Source organism: Perissodus microlepis, chromosome 16 (assembly GCF_051167445.1).
Source record: "Perissodus microlepis isolate ML-2025 ecotype Zambia chromosome 16, ASM5116744v1, whole genome shotgun sequence".
Classification (NCBI taxonomy): Eukaryota; Metazoa; Chordata; class Actinopteri; order Cichliformes; family Cichlidae; genus Perissodus; species Perissodus microlepis.
Window position 1 is genome coordinate 34,369,220 of NC_140476.1, and position 20,882 is coordinate 34,390,101.

Genomic DNA, 20,882 nt, shown 5'->3' on the forward strand with positions numbered 1-20,882 from the left:
AAGCAGCTTGTAGATGCAGTTTGAAGTTTCTCTTGCTGAAATATTCTCGAGCTTCCCTGAATAAAATGTTGTCTGAGCATGTGTTGCTCTAAAATCTACTGATGGCGCCTTTGCAGATGCACCAGCTGCCGACTCCATAGGCACTGATGCACCCCCCGTACTATCAGACCTCAGGCTGATGACGATCCTGACGGTCCCGCTCCTCTTTAGTCCGGAGGACACGGCATTCATGTTTTTTTCTGAAAAGAATTGTAAATTTTGATTTGTCTGACCTCAGAGCAGTTTCTGCTTTTCTCTGGTCCACCTTAAACGAGCATTGGTCCTGATAAAACGATTTCTGGATCAGGTTCTTCTTTGTATGACAGACATTTGACCTGCACTCGTGGATGGCACGATGACCTGTGTTCACAGATGTCTGGAAGTCTGAGCCCATGCAATGATTCTGTGATTGAATCATGTTTTTAATGCAGTGCTGCCAGAAGGACCACAGATCATCGACATCCAATATGGAGTTTAGGCCTCGTCTCTTCCACACAAAGATTTTTTCAGATTCGCCGCACTGAGCATATTATGTAGTCGATGAAACCCAGTCGTGCTGCTGACGTGTGACCAGTTACAGTTACATACAAAATGGTAAATGGTCTGTATTTGTATAGCGCTTCACTCGTCCCTATGGACCCCAAAGCGCTTTACACATCCAGTCATCCACCCATTCACACACTGGTGATGGCAGCTACATTGTAGCCACAGCCACCCTGGGGCGCACTGATAGAGGCGAGGCTGCCGGACACTGGCGCCACCGGGCCCTCTGACCACCACCAGTAGGCAACGGGTGAAGTGTCTTGCCCAAGGACACAACGACCGAGACTGTCGGAGCCGGGGCTCGAACCGGCAACCTTCCGATTACAAGACGAACTGCCAACTCTTGAGCCACGATCGAGACAAATGTTCCTCCAGCTGATTTCAGCACCACTTACTTTCCGTCCTTATGCTTCATTCCAAACTTTTTTTGAGCCAACTTCAAAATCATCATATTTTCAATGAAATAATAAAACATGTCAGTTTGAACATTTCCTCTGTTGTTTTATGAAATAAATGTGGCTTTTTGAGAGCTGCAAATCATTTCTTTCTGTCTCTTTTCATTTTTTTCAAACTTTCCAGTTTTTCCTGCATTGGGTTGATATCACATCATGTAGCCAGACAGTCTTTGACGTTAGCGGGTCCACCATGAGATGCATTGCTAGGTTATATGCATGGTCTGAGGGCTTTCCCATATTCTATATATGCTGTGTTAATATGGGTGTCATGAGTGTCAGTGCAAATAAACCAAGCTATGATTATTTTAATGTGTCATGATACCTTTCTGATATTGTTACTGTGTTTTTATGCTAGCTATCTTCTGACTATGGCTTAGCTTCTGACATAAATGCTCATGTGATACTTGTGTAACTCTGGCAAATAAAAGGATATTTGCAATTATTTCTTCAAAGTTCAGCGATTCATTCAGCTAAACTGTGTCAGCAGTATTTTTATTTACCAAAGGAATTAGCTTGTAGTTGGAATTAGCCTGTTGACTAAATCGATATTTGGTTGCAGTTCATGGTTTTACTTTGATAAACCGTTGGAGCATTGGTTTCATTACAATAAGATGTGTTGGCTGCTGGTTGTCAGCAAAGTATTTAACAGCTGCTGCGTGTCTGTGTCTCTGATCTGTTTCTCAGTATATTTAAATAACTCTGAGAGATGTTAATCAAAGCAGCGCTCCCTCGCTCTCTGTCTGGGTGCACAGACAGTTAATCTCTCTTAACCTTTCCCCTGTATTTTCATTTCTGGCTTCGGACTCTTTAGTTCTGTGGAAACAAACCGCTCCAACTCTTCCTGTGAATAAGACTCAAAGGGGTCGAGAAATTAAACAGTTCTCTTTAAGTAATTTATAGAAAATGTTGTTTTTGACCACAATGTCAAAAATATCAAGATGGGCACAATAGAGACTGAAGGTCAAAGGACCAAACAGTGTAACAGCTGACTGCAGTTCTTACTGGCTCACACTTGTCTTATAGCCTCATCATTTAAACTTTAGTCCATTTACTGGTTATCTGTAAGAGGGTCACTAACCACAATAATTTAGGGCCATCATTTGGGCTTATTAAAGGTGTGCTGGGGCAGGGACTATTTCCTGAGACATCTTAATAATTCCAATCTGAGAGATTATCAGACTACAAATATATTCTGAGCAGCTTCTAATGTGCATTTGAATTGTTGGAAAATCCCAAAGGAAACGATGAACGTCTCAGGGACGTCAGAGTCCATCCTGTCTACTGAATCCAGCTGGACTCTTTGAAGCCGGATCCCTGCTGCCCGTCTATTTATTACACGTTAACCACTTGCACTGAATTTGCAGCTTTCACACAACAAGCTTCAGACAGGGTTTAAGAAGGGTGTAGTACACACTATTGACCACCAGATGGAGCACAGAGATCACAGGTTTTCCTGAAGGTGCAGCATTAATGAGCGTGACTCTTCTTATCCTCAGATGGATCAGTTGTCAGATGAGGAGGTGGAGGTCAGAGAGGAGGAGGAGGAGGAAGAGGAGGACAGTGACAAGGAGGACCAGGACCTGGATAAGATGTTTGGTGCCTGGCTGGGAGAGCTGGACAAACTGACACAGGTACACAGAGCATGAACAGTCCGTGCTTATCTGTGTTAGAAATGCAGCTGCATGTAAACACTCTCCTTTCTGCTTCGCCTGCTAATCCAGAGCCTGGATGACGGTCGCTCAGAACGGCCACCTCAGGAGAAGCCTCCGCTCAGACAGGAGACCAACATAGCCAACTTCTCCTACAGATTCTCCATGTATAACATCAACGGTCAGACATTTTATTGTTATTCTCCCTGTTTTCCTCTCGGATTTCCTTTCCCCCCCCACAGGACGATGCAGCCCACACCTCACTGTTTCCTTAGGAATTAAATAACAACCAAGTCCTAATCAGACGTACATCATCAGCAAGTGTGCGTCTGTAAAACGTTTCAGCAGCTTGCTCATCTGCATTTTAAAAGCATAATAAAAAAGTGCTTTTCTCTGTCGTATTTATTTGCCCTGATGTTTGGTTAAAGATCTACTCTGTCAGTACATTTTCAGTTACCATAAAGCGTGTTGTCATTCTAATCTATAGTGAACGACCTTCTCCGTACAGGTCGCTGACGTTTCTACTGTTCTTGTTCAGCCATGCCTGCTTCCTCCTCTTTGTTCCTGCCTCACATCCTTCTGTCTCTGCAGAGGCCTTGAATCAGAGGGAGAATGTGGATCTTGATGCTCTCATGGCCGACCTCTGCTCCATCGAACAGGAACTCAGCACCGTCAACGCCAAACCAAACAGCTCTGGTAGCATGGCCCGTCTGGGCATAACCGATACCAAGGTACGCACAATCATCCCTCTTGTCGCTGGCTGTACGTTTACCGACTGCGCCTCTTACGCTAACGCTTTCTTTTTTTTCTCGTCTCTCCAGGTTCGCCAGAAGCCCCCAGCTGGGCGCAGCAGCAGGCAGCAGCCAGCAGGGGGCAGCAGCGGTGCTGCCGGCAGTGGTAGTAACAGCGTTAGCGGTGGGGGTGGCAGCAGCGGGGCGAGCAGTAGCAGCAGCAGCACCAGGGCGTCACCGGCCGGCACCATCAGAGCTCCCGCTGGGCAGCATGGGAGACCAGCCCTGGCTTCTAACTTCAGTCTGGATGACATCACAGCCCAGCTGGAGAAGGTAACAGTAAAAAGTACACATTTGATTTTATTACAAAGAAATGTTGGGACTCAACTTAACCCTAACTTGATGCAGAGAGAGTGAGGGGAGGAAGCTGGAGGCTGAGCCCTGTTTCTCTGAGCTTCTGTTTGTTCCTGTCATAGTCGTATCACAGACATCACAGTGCAACAGTTTAACACACAAACGTCACAGCACAGATAAAGACGTTTGCAGCCTGCGACAGATGTAATGCTGGTCTCTGTGGACTGTTGCAGCTTCCTAACAACATTTGGATGCTCGTCAAAGTGCCGTGGCTGATGTGATGGGCAGCTGTAGCTGCAGGCTGATGCAGCTGCTACCGGAGCTTGCCAGCTTGGTTGTCTCCACTATCACCTCGGTCACCTCGAGTCCAAAAAATAACATGGCTGTGGACATGTTGATGCTTCAGAACCCACAGGTGGCGTCACAGTGACCACATCCGTCTTTCATGTTATGTTCGCTGTGCTGCCATTAATGTCATCTGTGCCACTCCCTTCATTCCAGTGGCCTTTAACACAGCTCAGCTCAGGGTTCAGGTTGCAACCAGCATGTTAGCGTTGTTACTCCTCTTTAGCGTGATAAGCCAGACGTGTGACTGACCAGCAAATAAAGGCCTTTCCTGCTTTTCTGTATCTAAGCATCGGCGAGGGGGGAGGGAGGGAGGGAGGGGGGGGTCGGTCTCCAAATGCTTCCTAGTTAGTTTTTTGCGTGTGCAGATGTTAGGCCTGAACATAAGACAGTCCTGGATACACACCTGGATGCCCTGAGGTAAGATCTGAGTATTTCTCTGGTTTTCTAACAATAAGATGTGACACAGCCCTAATATTAGTGGGTCAAACTTGAAGGGCGGATTCATCAAGCACCACCTGCATCACCTGTCAGTGATGACAGCACCACCAAAGCGCTCCCTTCCTGCTGTTAAGGCAGACGTACTCGGTCTCATTTCTTCTGTTTGTGTCTCCTTCAGGCTTCGCTCAGTATGGACGAAGCTGCTCGTCAGACCTCCTCCCACTCTCTTAGCTCAGCCTCCTCCTTCGCATCCTCAGCCACGATGCGAAGGCCCGGATCCTCTCAGAGGCAGCATCGACGCACAGGATCGGTCGGCACGGTCAGCGAACATGAGGTAAGAGCAGAGCTTGTGCTTCATCACAACATCAGCGTTACAAAGGCAACAAAAGAAAAGAGAAAGAAAGAAGTAAAGCGGCAGCAGGAGGATGGAGTCAGCTCAGTAAACTGGTCATCGGTCTCTGCACTGTTCTGCAGTCTTTATAGAAGGAACTCGAGTCCCGTCTACTCGGTTTCTGTGTCCTGGCTGTGGTTACGTGGAGCCGTGTCATATAAAATAAAAGATATTTGTATGTTTAATGAAAGCAAAGCAACAGTTACACAGCTGGTTACAGTGTCTGTCATCAAGACTTACACAGAGACTGCAGTTTGAAAGCCGTTGATGAACGGACGTTTCATGGGTACCTAAACCTTTTTTATAGCAGACACATTCCGGCCTTCGTTCTTCTTTTCAGTGTTTTGAATTAGGGGGAAACCACTGTGACTTTCAGTATTTAAATAGCCCATCAAGTCATTTACTTGTAGACTGATCTTTAGAGACGTTGATCCGTTTGCAGTGACCACAGTCTGTGTTTGAAATACTCGCCGTGGTTACTTCCAGGCTGGACTGGGTCTACCTCACACTGCAAAGCATAAGTAAACATAAGTGCTGACTTGTGCTCAGGGTTAGTATTTAAAGACAGGAAGACACTCTGAGACGAGCAGCTAGCAGCTTGTTAGTAGTTAAACAGCAAACACATCATCTCAGCGTTTTAAGCTCATTAGCGTATTATCTCTACTGGCTTGTCCAGCGTTTGTGTCCAGCTGGTCTGAAGATGACAGAGCCTCTCTCCTCCTCCTTATTTCTTCTGGTTTGCCACTTTAGGCACGTTCGATTGTCCACTCGTCACGCTCCTCCGTCACCTCGGCATCCGGAGTTTCCGTTAACTCGGCTTCTTCCATGGACTCGCTGGACAGCGTTCTGTGCGCTGACTCAGACGGCCAGCAAGTGACGCCCCCAGTAGAAGGAGCCGGTCGAGGTCATCCCAACACAGAGGTACACGGCTCTCTGTTTGTACGGTCCTGTGCTGCTGTAGCTGGACACAAGATACCTTACTGTAGATAATGTGATGACGAGTAAACTCACAAACAAGGAGGTCATTTGGTTGGTTAGAGGTTAAAAGTACAGATATTCACTGACTGGCATTACACCTGCACATCACACAGTAACTGCATTTACACGACACACACACACAATTATAGAACATGTGGAGCGCTCAGGAAATCCAAACATCAGAAATGCACACAGCTAAGTTCTGTTCATTTAGTTTACTGAAGTTTTAGTGGCTTGAGGGTGAAAATACGCTCATAAAGAATCATATGCATGATATTATTAATGGATGCATACATCATTCTAGTGTTGCAGCTGGAGATGAGTGTAAAACGTATACACTGCAGTTTCAGAAGACCAACAGCATGGAAGTTTCCATAGACTGTATGTAAAAGATGGACATTATGACAATAACACCAATAGCCTTAAACATGGATTCTTGCAGCCCAGCAGGAGGCAGCATGAATACAGTTGTCCTTACTTCATGTGTGACTTGGGTAAACAGCCTCGTGTCTGTTCAGTAAACTCTGGTCTGATTGAAGTCAGACTGACGATAAATGGATCAGTGGCTGTTGTGTAGCTGTCAGTCTGATTCTTCCCTCCCTTCATGGTCAAAACGCATCAGTGTTTCATGTTCTCCTTAAAGACAAAGAAAGCTGAAGCCCTGAGAGCCTCACAGTGTGGGAGTGTACACTATACGGCAGTGTGGGTGAGCACTGGGTGAACCCCCACCAATACTAACAACCGGCCCAATCCCAACATACACATATACAAGTGAATAATCAATTTCAAGTTCAAAATTATCATTGGCAGCTGCCAATGGCTCAGATAGGACAGGAGGCTGTGGCTCTCAGTCGTGCTCTCAGTGAAAAGGAGCCTTTAACCCCCAACAACCGATGTAGCCGTCTTTTTCCATGAGACTCAAAGTGTTTGGGACCAACGATGCAACGTCACACTGTTTCCTCTCCAACAACACGACCTTGTCGGCTGTTTGTTACTGGTGTGTGTTGGGTTATGCAGTGCTTCGTCCTCGCCTCTTTTATAATCCACACTGCTCCAACAGAAAAGCTTCAGTGACGCGCACATACCACCACAAATAACAGCTTCTTCTTCTTCCTTGCTGAGGAAGTTGAACCTCAAACCTTGTTAGTGTTGTCACCTTGTTTAACAAAAACCAAACAAACCCTGTTACTGTGAGGAAACGGGGTTACTGCTCCAGTTTGTCTGAGAGCGCAGAGAAGAAAGAATATTAGAATAATAGGAAGAAGCAAGAGTGAGTCAGCATGTGAGAGTAAGACACGTTAGCAACACAAAACATCCAAATACTGAGAGGGCTGAGGAAGAAAGACACACAGAGGAGGAAGAGGAGAAGTGCTGCACTGTGTGTGCCAGAGCATTTCTCCCACAAGCTCGTTAGAAAGTGGGACTCGTGCAGTCTGAATCCCTGAGGCTCTCACTCTGACCGTGGGCAGCAAAAATAACCTCGTCGCTGGACTCAGTAAATTGAACTTTCTAGTTATGGCTGCTCTCCCGTGGACGCACAAAGGTTAGTCAGATATGAGCTCTGAGTTAGTGGGAGCCTGACTGTTGTTCAGTTCAGGACACGCCTGCCTGTTTTCTCTTTCACCACACAGCAGAAATATATTGATGTTGAATGTTTGAAAGTCCGATCGTAGAAACACAGTTACGTCAGCATCTGGGCAGTGACACATCATCAGCTTTGATAGAAAACAGTGACCCTGTGATTGAAGCACAGGAGCTGCAGGAATCGCTCATTATTAAGCATGAATATAAGGAATGTTTTAATACTTGGATGAAATCCGTCAGTCACTGCCTGGAACTCATGAAAACAGTCACATGTTGTGTTTCATCATGCTAACAGCAGCAGCTTTAAATGTTAGCGTGTTTCAGTACAGAATCTTTATATGTGGTAAAATTAAAAACATCATTTTAACTAAGTGCATGACGTCACCTTACTTTAGATAAAAAATCAACTGTCAGCGTTTACATGCTAGCAAGTCTATAGTGTAACGCATGGAGTTGTACTGAGACGTTAACAGTGTTGTAACTGGTGTGTATGGCTAGACAGTCAGACACCTTTGGGTTCACCACGCACTCTGGTTAGACTACGCTGAGTTAGTAGTTGTGATGATTATTACTATTAGAAAATTGAGTCTATTATTGTCTTGTAAATACACTGAGCTGCTCTAAAGGGCACCAACAGTGCCATAATTCCTGAGAGCTGTCCATTCAGAATATTTAATATCCCAGTCATGTTTCCAGTTTCCAGCCTCGCCTTCCTACATGTGACAGGACACGGCTGATCTGGTTGTTTCTTGGTAGCAGCTCTTTTTATCACACACACTGTGGACGGGTCAGTTATGTGTGTCTGACCTAAATATTATTTTTTAATCTGCGGCTATCACGACAGACCTAATGCTTTCTATAAAATAGTTTCTAGAGATTGAAGCAAATGTGCAGTGATCAGATTATAAAGATGAGAAGAGAGAGGATGGGTTCGGCATCATTTTAACATTACCCCAAAATAGCAGATCAGATGAAAGAACCTGTGTCATTGTTTAAAGTGCCTCATGGTGTGTGTTTGGTCAAAGAGTTCACTGTAGAGCCACACTCGGTGAAGTTCTGATCATGGACAGGAAGTCTCACCACGACTTGTCTGCAGTTTCTTTCTTAGCTTTGCCTTTAAATTCGAGCAAAAAGTCGTAAACACTGTTTTACTGCACAGCCCTGAACCGTAGCGCTGCTGTGACTCACTCGTTTCTGTTTAGATGATTTAGCCTTGATGTCGTGTTTCCCACATTATTACCCAAACTGCAAACTAAACACTACAGTTTGTCCTTGAATCCATTCAGCATGTTTGGCACCATTTTCCTCTCCTTTATGGAAAACTGCAACCAAAGGAACAGTCTCGTTGTGCTCCTGTCTTTATTGTGGTTTTTAGAGAATATGTGCTGACATTTGCAGAGACACATGAAACCTGAAAGTCTCCACTGTGACACCGATTGCCTGACACTAAGTGCTCTTTGCCATCACCGTCGTGGTCTCCATGCAGCGTCTCCATGCAAGAAGACCCTGCTACATGCTCCATGTTCAATAAGAGACACACTGGTTTGTATTAGCTAGTGTTGGAGCCCATTCGTGGACGTCTGTGCGACTGCTGCTTGTGTTGCCTCCTGCTGACTCTTTGAGAGAATGCAGGTTTAATGCCATGCTTTCAAATCCAGAAATGACGACACAGATCTTTTACAGAGAGCCACAAAAATCAGCCCAAAGTCCTGAATTAACTGGTGTCTTTGCACTTCTAGTTTCCCTGTCCTGAGCTTTGTGGTCATGTGACTGTTTTGTAGTTCATTTTAAAACCCCTCAAACTTCACCCAGGGTCCGTCCAACATGATGACATGACTTTGTTAGTAGAGTCGGCTCAGTCTGGTCTCTGCAGACGACGTTTTTACATGCTGCTGCTGAGCCGTATAAGTAAACTGAACTGAACTTGTGAGTGCAGGTGTCCGTGGGCAGTGTGGGTTGTTTTTATGAAAACAAGTTTTTGCATATGACTGTCAAATGATATGTGTCTTAATCTCTTGACATCTGCAGTAACCTTGTATTTGTGCTACAAGCCACAAAAACACTTTAAGATGAAGAAATTTAAAGGCGTAACCTTTGAAGTCAGCTGCTTTTTGAACTCTGGGTGTAGGCGAATAGGGGAAAACTCCATATAAACAGGTTGTAGTCAGGGTTAACCTCACATGGGTCACTGGGATGTAATATCCTTCCATTAAGAGCTGATCAGTGCTTTAATGTGTTTGCTGTGTGTGCAGTTCTCCTTCACAGGTTTCTGTCTCTGATCTCTGCCTGACCACTGAGCTTTCTGCTAAACTGCCACGTTCAACCAATCAACAGCAGATCGATTCACCGGCACTCTCTCTTTCTTTTTCAAGCACTCGTATTTGGACAGGGAAACCTCGCTGATTTTGAGAAACATAGCGGGAAAACCTTCTCACCTACTGACCAAGGTGACACCCCACATACTTCTGCACACTGCCCCTCTGCCCTCATACGTCAGCATCCAACCTCTCCTCCACCTTCTTCTACATAAGTCAAATAAACATGCATGTGCACGATAAAACAAGAGTTTTGGCGATGTGCTTGTTAACTCTGTTCACCTCGCTCTTTGCCTTCCTTTTCTAACTCTGTGCTTGAGCCTTGTTTTGCACAGCTTTGTGGATGCTGCCCGTTGCTGTGCTTGTTCTGATGTTGCTGTGTGTGCGTCTCACTCAGCACCTGCTCGGTTTGTGTTTGTCACAGTGATGCAAAAGCTGGTTTGCCTTCAGTCGTACCTGCAGCCAAGTGCAGAGACACTTCTGAATCAAGGTTTGCTTCATGTATGAGTGAAGGCAAATGCTGCTTCACTGGACGTGTACTACGTGTGACATATTTTCACTGGTGTACCAAGTCTTTGAAGGTGAAGACCACACAGGAAAAAGTTGGCATAAACTCAGTGTGTACCTGCTAATATGTCATTATTTCTGTGTGCATGTTGAGTTATGAAACCTCTCCTGATGCGAAACATCAACTAAAAACCAGTGAGGTGTGTCGCTGGAGCACACCCCACCTGTGTGGTTTTCTTTTTGCCCTGTTTGCCTGTAACTGTAAAATCTTGGGGATTGTGAGGATGTAGGATTACTTCTGATAATGAGACCAAGCACAGGTAAGCAGGTGTGACAGCCAACTCTTCTGTGTCTGCTTCTACAAGCTCAAACCAGCTCAGCCGGTGTTGGACGCTGCATTCCAGTAAAAAAGACAAAATGTGTGTAATAATATTTCATATTGTGGCATAACTCGGGCTGAATGTGTGAGCGCTCTTCTGGACAGTTTAGGTTAGCGGCTCTGTTAGCAGAAACCACGGTCCACAGGCTGTCAGTAGGGTTGTGTTATTGACACCAGAGGCCAGGCTGTCTCTGTGCTAACGAGCGTTTGGAGCCAGCAGCAGTAACAGAGGCTGGTATTGATAATGGGACCAGCTACCCGCTATATAGAATAGTTACTGGGATCAGCATCCCGGCTGCCGGTGGAGATCAGGCGTTCCCGGTTTATTTTCAATAATTGTTTTATTCTTTTTTAAACTCGTTTTTCTTCTTATGTTATTTTTTTCCAACATTTTCATGTCTTATGTGTTTTACTGTTTGCACTCGCTGCAGTGGGAGTTGTATTAACACTGAACGTGGACGTCCGTGGACGGGAGCGTGGCAATCGTAGCTGTCGGAGAATCTGTGGTTCTTAAGCTGCAGGTTTTATTTGTGTGTATTAGGAAGGCCAGCTTAAATAGCAAGCAAGTAAGAAGGCTTTATCCTGATTGGATCGGCAATGACATGATTTCATTGGAAGAAAAAGCAACTGTGGCACTTTGATTGGATGTTACAGGAATGTGCCAAATTTGCAGGGGTAATCTCCTTTGGAGGACAGAGGGGGTGATTCCCTTCCTAGGAGCATCAAACATAGACACGTGCGCACAAAGCAGCCAGCTGCCCGTGAGCTCTCGTTGGGAGATCTTGGCATCAGCCGTCTTTGTAATAGCAGCTCAAAAACTCCAATTTGAGGAAAAAGGAATATCATCCTAGAAATCGACTGCATCAAACAGCTTTTAAAGCTGGACTTTTACATAGTCCTGAATGATCCAATTATACTTGAAGAACTTTCTAATGATGCAGTATTTCACTGCATAGTATTTGTACTGTTCCTGGCTCTTGTGTCTAAGAATTCAGTGAATATAGTGGAACAAATGTTTTACCAGTTTTCTCACACCGCTGTGGGTCAGACCGTCTCGCTGCTGCCTCCCTGCACTATTCCTGACTCTGATTCACACAACATGCTCGAGCTGTCTCTGGGAAGATGGAAACAGTCCGTGTTTTCTTTTCATTTGTGTCCCAGATTAGAGGACGCATAACGGCCCCGACCATCCAGGCAGATTATGAGCTTCTGGGCCAGTCTAATTCCTGCAGCAGTGATTGCACTGCGGGCGTAATTATCTGCAGTCATTAGACTGTGTGTGTGTGTGTGTGTGTGTGTGTGTGTGTGTGTGGATGCAGCAGGTCTGCATACTGTTTTTGTGTCAGTGTTACACTGCCTCAGCAATAAGTCCACCCACACTCTTGTTCACACACTGCTGGCCCAGTTGTGCATTTCATCTCTGCGCTGTTTTGAGCTGCAGCACAGAGGGGACTCATCCTAGAAAACTTCAAAGGCAGAAGATCGCTCCCTGAGCACAAGCTCATTTTAGTTGCTTCATAATGTAGGCCAGCTGAATATGTGTGAGACGGAGAGACGATGATTATGCTGCAAGATGGAAAACAGTGATGTCAGAGGTCGGGCGTGTTCAAGTATTCAAAAATGAAGCTTTTTTAATAACACTGAAACATATTTTACTAACAGTCTACTGGCACTTTAAGCCAACCATAGCCATCTTCTGGGAAACGTCATCATTCATCACGATTTATTACCATTTATTAAATCAGCCTCAGTACAGTCCTGTGCCTGAGCAGCCCTTACATCTTTAATACGTGGTGTTGGGCAGCAGCTCTCTGGGCTTTCTTTGGGCATTAGCTGTGGTTTGTCTGACTTTCAGTCGAGCCATCGCATCAGACCGTTAGAGCCACTTGACCCTCTCTGAGTTAATCAAGCATCAAAACGGCCCAACTAAAAGGATGAACCAGCAAAGAACCAGTTTAAATATGTCCAGAGTTACTTTGTTACTAACAGCCCATCACAAAAACCCACCATTTGTTTCACTGGCTTTAGTCAAGTCCTGCCAAAGGTTTGGCAGGAGCCCTAAAACTGATCCACCAGCAGTGAAGACATGGCCTCAGTGGAACGGTGGCTGTCAGGCCGTATCGGTTCAATCTGTGCTCATTTGGTTTCATTTTTTTCTAGGCAAAATATAAAGAAATGAGGGGTGGCTCAAAACTTTTGCACAGTACTGTACCTCTGAATGATTGTCTGCTTCCATATATGTTTTTCACGACAGTTAACTGTGGAACCAAGTAGAATAATTAAGGTCAGTCAAGTATGGGCACTGGATTATGAAGCTATTTATGAGCTTAGGCTGTTCGCTTCAGTGCTGCTTGGAGAATTGTGTGTGCGCGCGCATGTGTGTGTACATCCTTCGGTGTGTTTTGGGGGGTGGGGGAGGGGAATGAGGGAAAGTGGCTGCTAATCTCCTCCTCCTCACCACATGGCTCCTGTGTTCATGCAGCCTGACTGACAGCAGAGCGCCTCCATACTCAGACCCCTTAAAACTGGATCCAACTCGAAGAGAATGTGAGAGGTAGAGAGGTGAGGTGAGGACAACAGCAGGAGAAAAGTGAAAGAGGAGATGACTGTGTTGGGCAGAGCACAGCAGGAGTGTGAGTCTGTGAGGAGGGGGCATGAGAGCCTGAGATAAAGAGATCAGTGCTCTTCCATGTAAGCTTGCACAGCAGCAATGCCCCTCCCCCCAGCTGGGTGCTCTCTCCCTCCGTCTCCTCCTCTCATTCCCTCTGTCTCGCTTGGCCGGGGAGGATGTGACAGGACAGGGTAGCATCTTTCACTCTGGGATTGACTCAGTAAGTCTGATAGCTCGTTGATACACGAGGCTGTTAGTCTGCAGATCAGCTGATGGTTGCATTAGTCAGCATGAGCGTAAGCGGTCAGTCTGTTTGATTACAGGTCTTGTGCCTGAAGCTGCTCCGATCCACCGTCTTCCTCCTCCACTCCTTACTCTTCCTTGTTTTGACGTGATAAAGCGGCGTCTGTCCAGGCGGAAGTAGCGGCGTGTGCTCAGTTTGGATAATCCAACAGCCGTGCATTAATCCAGTCTCGTTTTCCTGTGCTGTCCAATAACGCGCTGATGACGATGATTAAAATGAAGAGACGCAGGAGGAGAGGCACGCCTGCCAGCCAAACTCTTCCCGTGGTTCCTCGTAGTTTGGGCTCCTGAACAGCGGCTCTCTGCGGTGGCGCTAACCTGTTCGGCTCTTTCTACATCAGCGCATCTAAAGCCTGGTGAGACGGGAGCTGGCACACAGCCAGCTGGGAATGCATCGATCCTACCCAAACATTAAACGCCGGCATTTTCTGGAGTTGGACTTTTCTTTAATTAAACCTCGCAAATATTATTTGACATCAAGCAGACACAGAAGTGTTGGCTGTTTGAGGGAAATAAACGATGAACTCATGTTGGAGGAATCAGGTAGGTGACGGGCTTGATGCTGAGTGACCGCTGGCAGTTTGCACTGACTGACCGGTGTGTGTGTGTCTGCAGGAGGAGCAGGCTGCCAAACTGAAGGCAGAGAACATCCGACTGGCCCTCGAGAAGATCAAGGAGGCCCAGGTGAAGAAGGTGAGCCACGCGTCCTGTTGTCTGGTAGCTGCGTCTGTGGCACGTGTTCGCCGCACTTTATTTTCTGGGTCAAGTCAGTGTTACTCCACACTGAAAGCTCTGGTCAGTAACAGCTGGGGTCAACACACATGCACATCAAACACACACGCAGACACACACTGAGCACTCTACATAATGACCAAGTTCCAATCCAGAGAGAGAGAGGAGGGATTACCAACCTGGATTTACCACACACACACACACACACACACACACACACACACACAGGTAGCTGGGTGTGTGTGTGTGTGTGTGTGTCTGTTGAATCATCTGTATGTTGATCCTGCACAAAGCTCCAGAAAAGTGATCTTTCGGCACCATGTCTGCAAAAGCCCCCATTAGTGAAAGAGGCAGATGTATGAACAGCTGTGTGCACAAAGCCCATAAAATCACACTCAACCCATCGCTCACGTTTTTTAATAATACAAGAATTAACACTTACTGGCTGCATAGAACTGGCTCTATAGGAAAGGGTAATATAAGGTGGCTTTTGAGATGAGGCTGTTAAAAATGTAATCATGTATGTGGCAGCGCTGCCCCACCACAGAGACCAGCTCACGTTTCTGCTTTGGAAACTTTACTTTGACTCAAACGCACTGCTATCACTGGTGATTGGTGGTGATTAACACAAAGAGAACCAATCACAACAGGCCATAATTCAACCTAACAGCAGCCTGTCTGGACGTTACCAAAGCCTGCAGGAGCTGTGCTCACCCCAGCTTCTGCCAATATGAGTGTCAGATTCTACGTGCAAGCTTTCTTACTGAAAACAGTGTATTCAGATGTTTTCTAACATTTGAATTCAGTTCATGATGCACTGATTTCAGTTCCCTGACATCACTGCGTAGATCAGGGGTGCGCAACTCCAGGCCTCGAGGGCCGGTGTCCCTGCAGGTTTTAGATGTGTCCTTGAACCAACACAGCTGATTTAAATGGCTAAATTAGCTCCTCGACATGTCCTGAAGTTCTCCAGAGGCCTGGTAACGAACTAATCATGTGATTCAGGTGTGTTGACCCAGGGTGAGATCTAAAACCTGCAGGACACCGGCCCTCGAGGCCTGGAGTTGCCCACCCCTGGCGTAGATGATGGTAAACCTGAAGAGTCTAGAACGTTTGCACTGTTTCGCAGCATACAGAATGACATACACCGTACTAGGAGATGGGAGAAATATTCATATAGCAACATATTTTATCATTTTCAAAAAAATGAACAAGCCTATACTATGCTAACCAATAAATGAACGAATACTGTAAATATAAAGTAATCAGTCACGTTTGTAACTTTCTGGAGTGAAGAAAGGCTTCAATAAAACGAGTGTAGCTCAGCGCTGGTTTCAGTGTCCGAGATTTAATTAAAAACAAACAATAAATTGTGAAAACAAGAAGCTGAAAACAATGATACTATTAGCTTATATAAAACATTGTGTTAGCCATTCCTCAACCCATAAAAAGCTAACATTAGCCAGTGCGCTAGCCTAAAAAGAAAACGTTAGTTGCTAGCAACATTAGCCTGACTAAGGTTAGCTTACGAGATGTTAGCAGCTCACATTTAGCCGTGTTACGTACTCTGCTCTCTCCTCCTGGTCCTGCTCACAGCTGGTGATTCGTGTTCATCTGTCAGACGAGAGCTCAAAGACCATGATGGTGGACGAACGGCAAACAGTCAGACAGGTACGGCTCCTGCTGCTGTAGCCATGCAGTTAGTTTAAAAAGCAGTAGAGTATGAGCACAGCGCTAATCTCACAGTTGGTCCCTGTCTTTAGGTTCTGGACAGTTTGCTGGAGAAATCTCACTGTGGCTACAGTGCGGACTGGTCACTGGTGGAAACCATCAGCGAGTTGCAGATGGGTGAGTGCACGTGCACACAGAGGCTCCTCTGTCTGCTCATGACGTCATGTGTACTCCTGTTTCCTGAAAGCAAACACGGGGAGAGAAGTTACTAAAAAATTATATAATATGTTGGGTTTTTTAATGTGCAGCTCTGCTAAAAGTTCGTGTTGAGGGTCCCTGATGTGTACAGACTAATGCAAACCCTTCACAGAGCACACAGAGAGGTTTCCACCACAAACGCGTTCCAGTTCAGTCCTCCAAAATCCCAAATACACGTCCGTCTGACAAGTGAGCCAGAAATGGGAAGGGAAAGAGGAGCATAAAAATAAACACACACACTCAGCAGCATATTAAACATATCAGGTCCCCATAAGGAGAATCCTGTGCTAACGGCTGTCTAAATGACTCGGGTAAAGTTTGTAGCATGCGTGCTTGTTGTTTTTGTCTGCTTCCACTTGTCTTTGCACTAGGATGCTGTCGGAGTAAATGTGCAGTCATATTCGTTGTGTTCCCACTAGTGCTGTCAGCGTTAATCTGAAATGACGTTAACGCCACAACACGGCAAATCTCCGTTAACGAGCTACCGCGGATCGCCCCGTGCGTGGGGCTGGACGGCAACACGTTAACGAGCTAACTGCGCTAACGCACTAGTTCCCACCCATGTAATTGAGCATTGCGTGGCACATCCGACATAGTTTTACTTTAGTCCATGACGCGCTTACCTTCAGGGTCATACGTCACATGAAGACCAAAATAGTTCCAAAGGCCAGATCTGAATGAGGGTGGGGGAGGTTCAATTTGCCATGTTGCAACGAGCTTAGCTTCTGTCTTGCTAGCTTGCCCTGCGCTCAGTGGATCTGCGTTCGACTACTCCGCCTAGGCTGCACTGTCGAGCGCAGATCCACTGAGCGCTCAACACAGACAGCATCGTCAGAAGGAAAGTTGATAAAATAAATTAAAAATTTTGTATTGTTCATACATATGCGTACCGAACCGAAAGCACTGTGTCGAACGGTTCAATATCGATACGAGTATCGTTGCACCCCTTATAAATATATATATATATATATATATATATATCTCTCACAGATGGAAAATGCAGTATGAAAGTACAGCTGGTGGCTGCAGTGGACGCTTAGATGACCTCATCCCTAAACACCAGCTGTTGTGATCCACACTCAGATCTTAGCCTGAGTCATACTTTTCTAAACTGTTCCCATATTTACACATGGACACTACGTGACGTGCCTTCTTTTTGACGTCCCACGCTGCTGCACATACTTCCAGTCATACAGTCTTTGTCTCCAAACGTTGATTCTGTTCATCTGGACGTAGCGTTTTGTGGGAGAAACGTTTCGTCATCATCAGGTGACGTCTTCAGTCTCAGCTGACTGCAGGTTTCAATCTTATAAACAGGACATTTGTATAATGACTGAAACCAGCCCACTGATGGAACAATGGGCTGGGAGGTCAGTTCCTTATTCATAATTATGCAAATTCTCATGACCATTGATCAACAACCACTGATCTGTGGCCATGAGTCCCATTCACAGAGAGTTGGGGAATGGCTGCAATCATACCGTCTTTGGGAAAACATCTTCCAGGTGAAATTCTAGGCTCAGGCACTTATTTTGGGACAAAAATATGGAGCATTAAATCTGTGTTTTGATCAGATATGGCTGATGAGCAGTGGTTGACAGATATTACGGTTCGGTCCCCCCGTCACTGTCACATCTGGTTTAGCATCACTGTAGCTCCGTGTTCAATGTGAGCTCTTAGAAACTGAACCTGGTTTTATGGGTCATCGATCAACAAGAGGATTCTTTTTAAAATGCTCTTACACTGTTGTTAAATGAGTGTAACGTGTTCATGTTCACCGTGTGAAGCAGACTGGGATTTGTGATCTGGTGCTACCAGACTTATTCAGTGAGTTTAACCAAACTAGTGAAGCTCAGTTCTGGTGTTTAGCTTAGATTTGTAATTGTATTTAGTGATGTTTCGCCATCAGTGACAGCACAGATATTCAGCTGCAAACACACACACTTCCTTTGGGGGTTGAACTGCGTGTATGTAGCGCACACTGTACTACAAGCTTCGACTCAGTTTAACAGACTTTGACACACACACACACACACACACACACACACACACACACAGTCTGTTTGTAGGTCCAGTGCAGTGATGTGTGTGATCTAACCTACATCTTCAGGGCTTCTGCTGAATTGCGGTCAGCAGTGTTATGAAAGAGAGCGGGACGTCAAAGTGTGTTTGATGACATCCAGCTGAATCTAAAGCTTCCTCGTTTACACAAATCCACATGTCTCTCAAAGCTCTGCTTACAACCACAATCTGGGTTAGATTTAAATCCAGCTGTACTAATTAATCAAGTAAGTGATGCTTTCCATGTCTATTTCCACCCGCCACCCCCCTCACATTCCCACACCGCCACCAGCACCCTGCTGGGCACCCTTTAGCAATAAACTGACTTCCTGTTTAAGACCTGAAGCTGATGCCACTGTGCACAGCAGGAATGATCTAATGAGGATTCTTCTGCTGATTGAAGGAAAGCTGACGTGTATCAACAAACACGCCTCTTTAATCACGTGTTAGTATTCATAAACTGGTCAAAAAACTCACATCAAAACATTTTTGGGTTGTTATTGTAAGAAAGTCTCCTGTTTTGAGATTTTAAACGTGGACGTACGGAAAGCTGAAACGTGTCAGGGCAGGGTGACGTTTCCAGATCTTTAGCTCGTGTGAAACACTTTGTGCTTTATCGTTTGCTTCATGAAAAAATCTTTGAAAGTGTTAGTGGTGGACTAGCAGTGATTTTAATGCTGCGGTCTGGACCTTGACTGTATGCAGAGCGGATCTTTGAGGATCACGAGAACCTCGTGGAGAACCTGCTGAACTGGACCAGAGACAGCCAGAACCGCCTGATGTTCACTGAGCGTATAGAGAAGTATGCTCTGTTCAAAAACCCCCAGGTGAGACACATGCACATGTAAAGCACCCTGCAATTATGACCCAATGTTCAAAAGTTCAGGAATCGGCTTATAAGAATCAAACGCCATCGCAGAGACACGCGTGACAAGCCGCCTTGTCACGCGTGTCTCTTCTTTGCCAGCTGGGTGTCCTCCAGTTTGTCAGAACTGAAGTTTTCTGTCAGAGGAGGTGCAGAAGCTTCCAGGCAAATCTTGTAAAAGGTAACAGGTAATGAGCAAGGTGGAGAAGTGGCATGTTGTCCCTCACAGCGCCGCAGGACACCGCTCTCATTCATGGGGACGGATTCTGGCATGTTGCACCAGCTCGGAGTGCCGGGTTCCCAGTGGAGCCTCAGATCTCCTCCACATGCAGCATAGTGCAGGTCACAGTGGGACCTTTTCCTGAACATTAGGGTTGACCTTAAACCAGAAGTTGGACAATAATGAGCCGATTGCTGCGACTTCTCGACTGAACCTTCTCTTGGACTTCCAGCTCCTCACCTACACCTTCTTTCTCATGCTCACTGTCTACTGCAGAACTACTTGTTGGGGAGGAAGGAGACATGCGAGATGGCCGAGAGGAACAAGGAGGCTCTGTTAGAGGTCGGTCTCTATTTTTATTCTTTTTTTCCTCATCAGATTCCCTTCTGTTGGATCCTTACATGAAATGCTGGCTAAACATGTAGAATGAGTGCTGTACGTGATGGTTTTAATTTCAGGCGAAAATAAAAATGGTGTTTTTGTATATCAGGAGTGTTTCGGGGGCAGCTCAGTGTCCGTCCCTGAGATGGAGGGTGTCTTATGGCTGAAGGAGGATGGCAAAAAGTCCTGGAAGAAGCGCTACTTTCTGCTGAGGGCTTCGGGCATCTACTACGTTCCCAAGGGCAAGGCCAAGGTGTGTAATGGAGGCAGCACTTTGTCATACAGTCAGAAGTGTTTGGGTGCAAAGTTGTGAGATACGTGTGTTTGTGTAGGCATCCAGAGACCTGGCGTGTTTCCTCCAGCTGGATCATGTTAATGTCTACCTTGGTCAGGACTACAAGAGCAAGTACAAGGCTCCCACAGACTATTGCATGGTGCTGAAGGTAGGTGGACATGATCTTCCACTGCCATCTAGTGGTGAAAAACTGTAGTGACGCTTGGATGGGTCTAAAACTAATAGTATCCAGTGAGTTAATGCAGTGTGTGTTTTTGTAGCACCCTCAGATCCAGAAGAAGTCACAGTACATCAAATATCTCTGCTGTGATGATGTCAGAACGCTGCAGCAGTGGATCAACAGTATCCGCATCGCTAAGGTAAACGTTTCACACAGTCTCCCTGTCATGTCACATTACACGACGGCTCTAATCAGAGATGATTCACTCGTAGTGTATGATGTTGGTGCGGCTCACAGACTGTGGGACACAGGACCATGCTGGTGCACCATGAAAAACTGGGAAACTATTCTGGATATGATATATGAAAACGAGTATAAATTGAAGAGTTTGCCCGTGTTTAGGATGCTGTTGTTTATTTAAAAACAAACAACAACAACTCCTGTTTTTATTGTTAAACGATGTGTTTTAGCTCCAATTCTTTTCCATGGTCTAACACCCTGTGCCAGCTAACTTTGCCAAACTTTAAGCGCTCTGATTGCCTGTGTGCTCTTTCTCTCAGCCTACCTGTTTATAAGAGTGTGTAACCTGTGACTAAAGTCCACAGTGCACAGAG

General features: G+C 45.8%; 1 protein-coding gene across 3 annotated transcripts in view; it reads left to right on the plus strand.

The window, feature by feature from the left end:
• raph1a (Ras association (RalGDS/AF-6) and pleckstrin homology domains 1a) overlaps nucleotides 1-20,882 on the plus strand; it is a 71,116-nt gene that overhangs the window by 41,034 nt on the left and 9,200 nt on the right. For 2 of the 3 annotated variants that reach the window (XM_084907801.1, XM_084907802.1), the window contains 15 exons: nucleotides 2,534-2,668; nucleotides 2,759-2,867; nucleotides 3,278-3,417; nucleotides 3,508-3,750; nucleotides 4,736-4,891; nucleotides 5,699-5,869; nucleotides 9,883-9,957; nucleotides 14,241-14,318; nucleotides 15,954-16,028; nucleotides 16,121-16,205; nucleotides 19,053-19,174; nucleotides 19,709-19,774; nucleotides 19,923-20,066; nucleotides 20,146-20,256; nucleotides 20,369-20,467. In XM_084907801.1, coding sequence (XP_084763927.1) covers nucleotides 2,534-2,668; nucleotides 2,759-2,867; nucleotides 3,278-3,417; nucleotides 3,508-3,750; nucleotides 4,736-4,891; nucleotides 5,699-5,869; nucleotides 9,883-9,957; nucleotides 14,241-14,318; nucleotides 15,954-16,028; nucleotides 16,121-16,205; nucleotides 19,053-19,174; nucleotides 19,709-19,774; nucleotides 19,923-20,066; nucleotides 20,146-20,256; nucleotides 20,369-20,467 — 1,809 coding nt within the window. The remainder of the gene's footprint in view (nucleotides 1-2,533; nucleotides 2,669-2,758; nucleotides 2,868-3,277; nucleotides 3,418-3,507; nucleotides 3,751-4,735; nucleotides 4,892-5,698; nucleotides 5,870-9,882; nucleotides 9,958-14,240; nucleotides 14,319-15,953; nucleotides 16,029-16,120; nucleotides 16,206-19,052; nucleotides 19,175-19,708; nucleotides 19,775-19,922; nucleotides 20,067-20,145; nucleotides 20,257-20,368; nucleotides 20,468-20,882) is intronic. The other variant, XM_084907803.1, reaches the window with a different exon arrangement.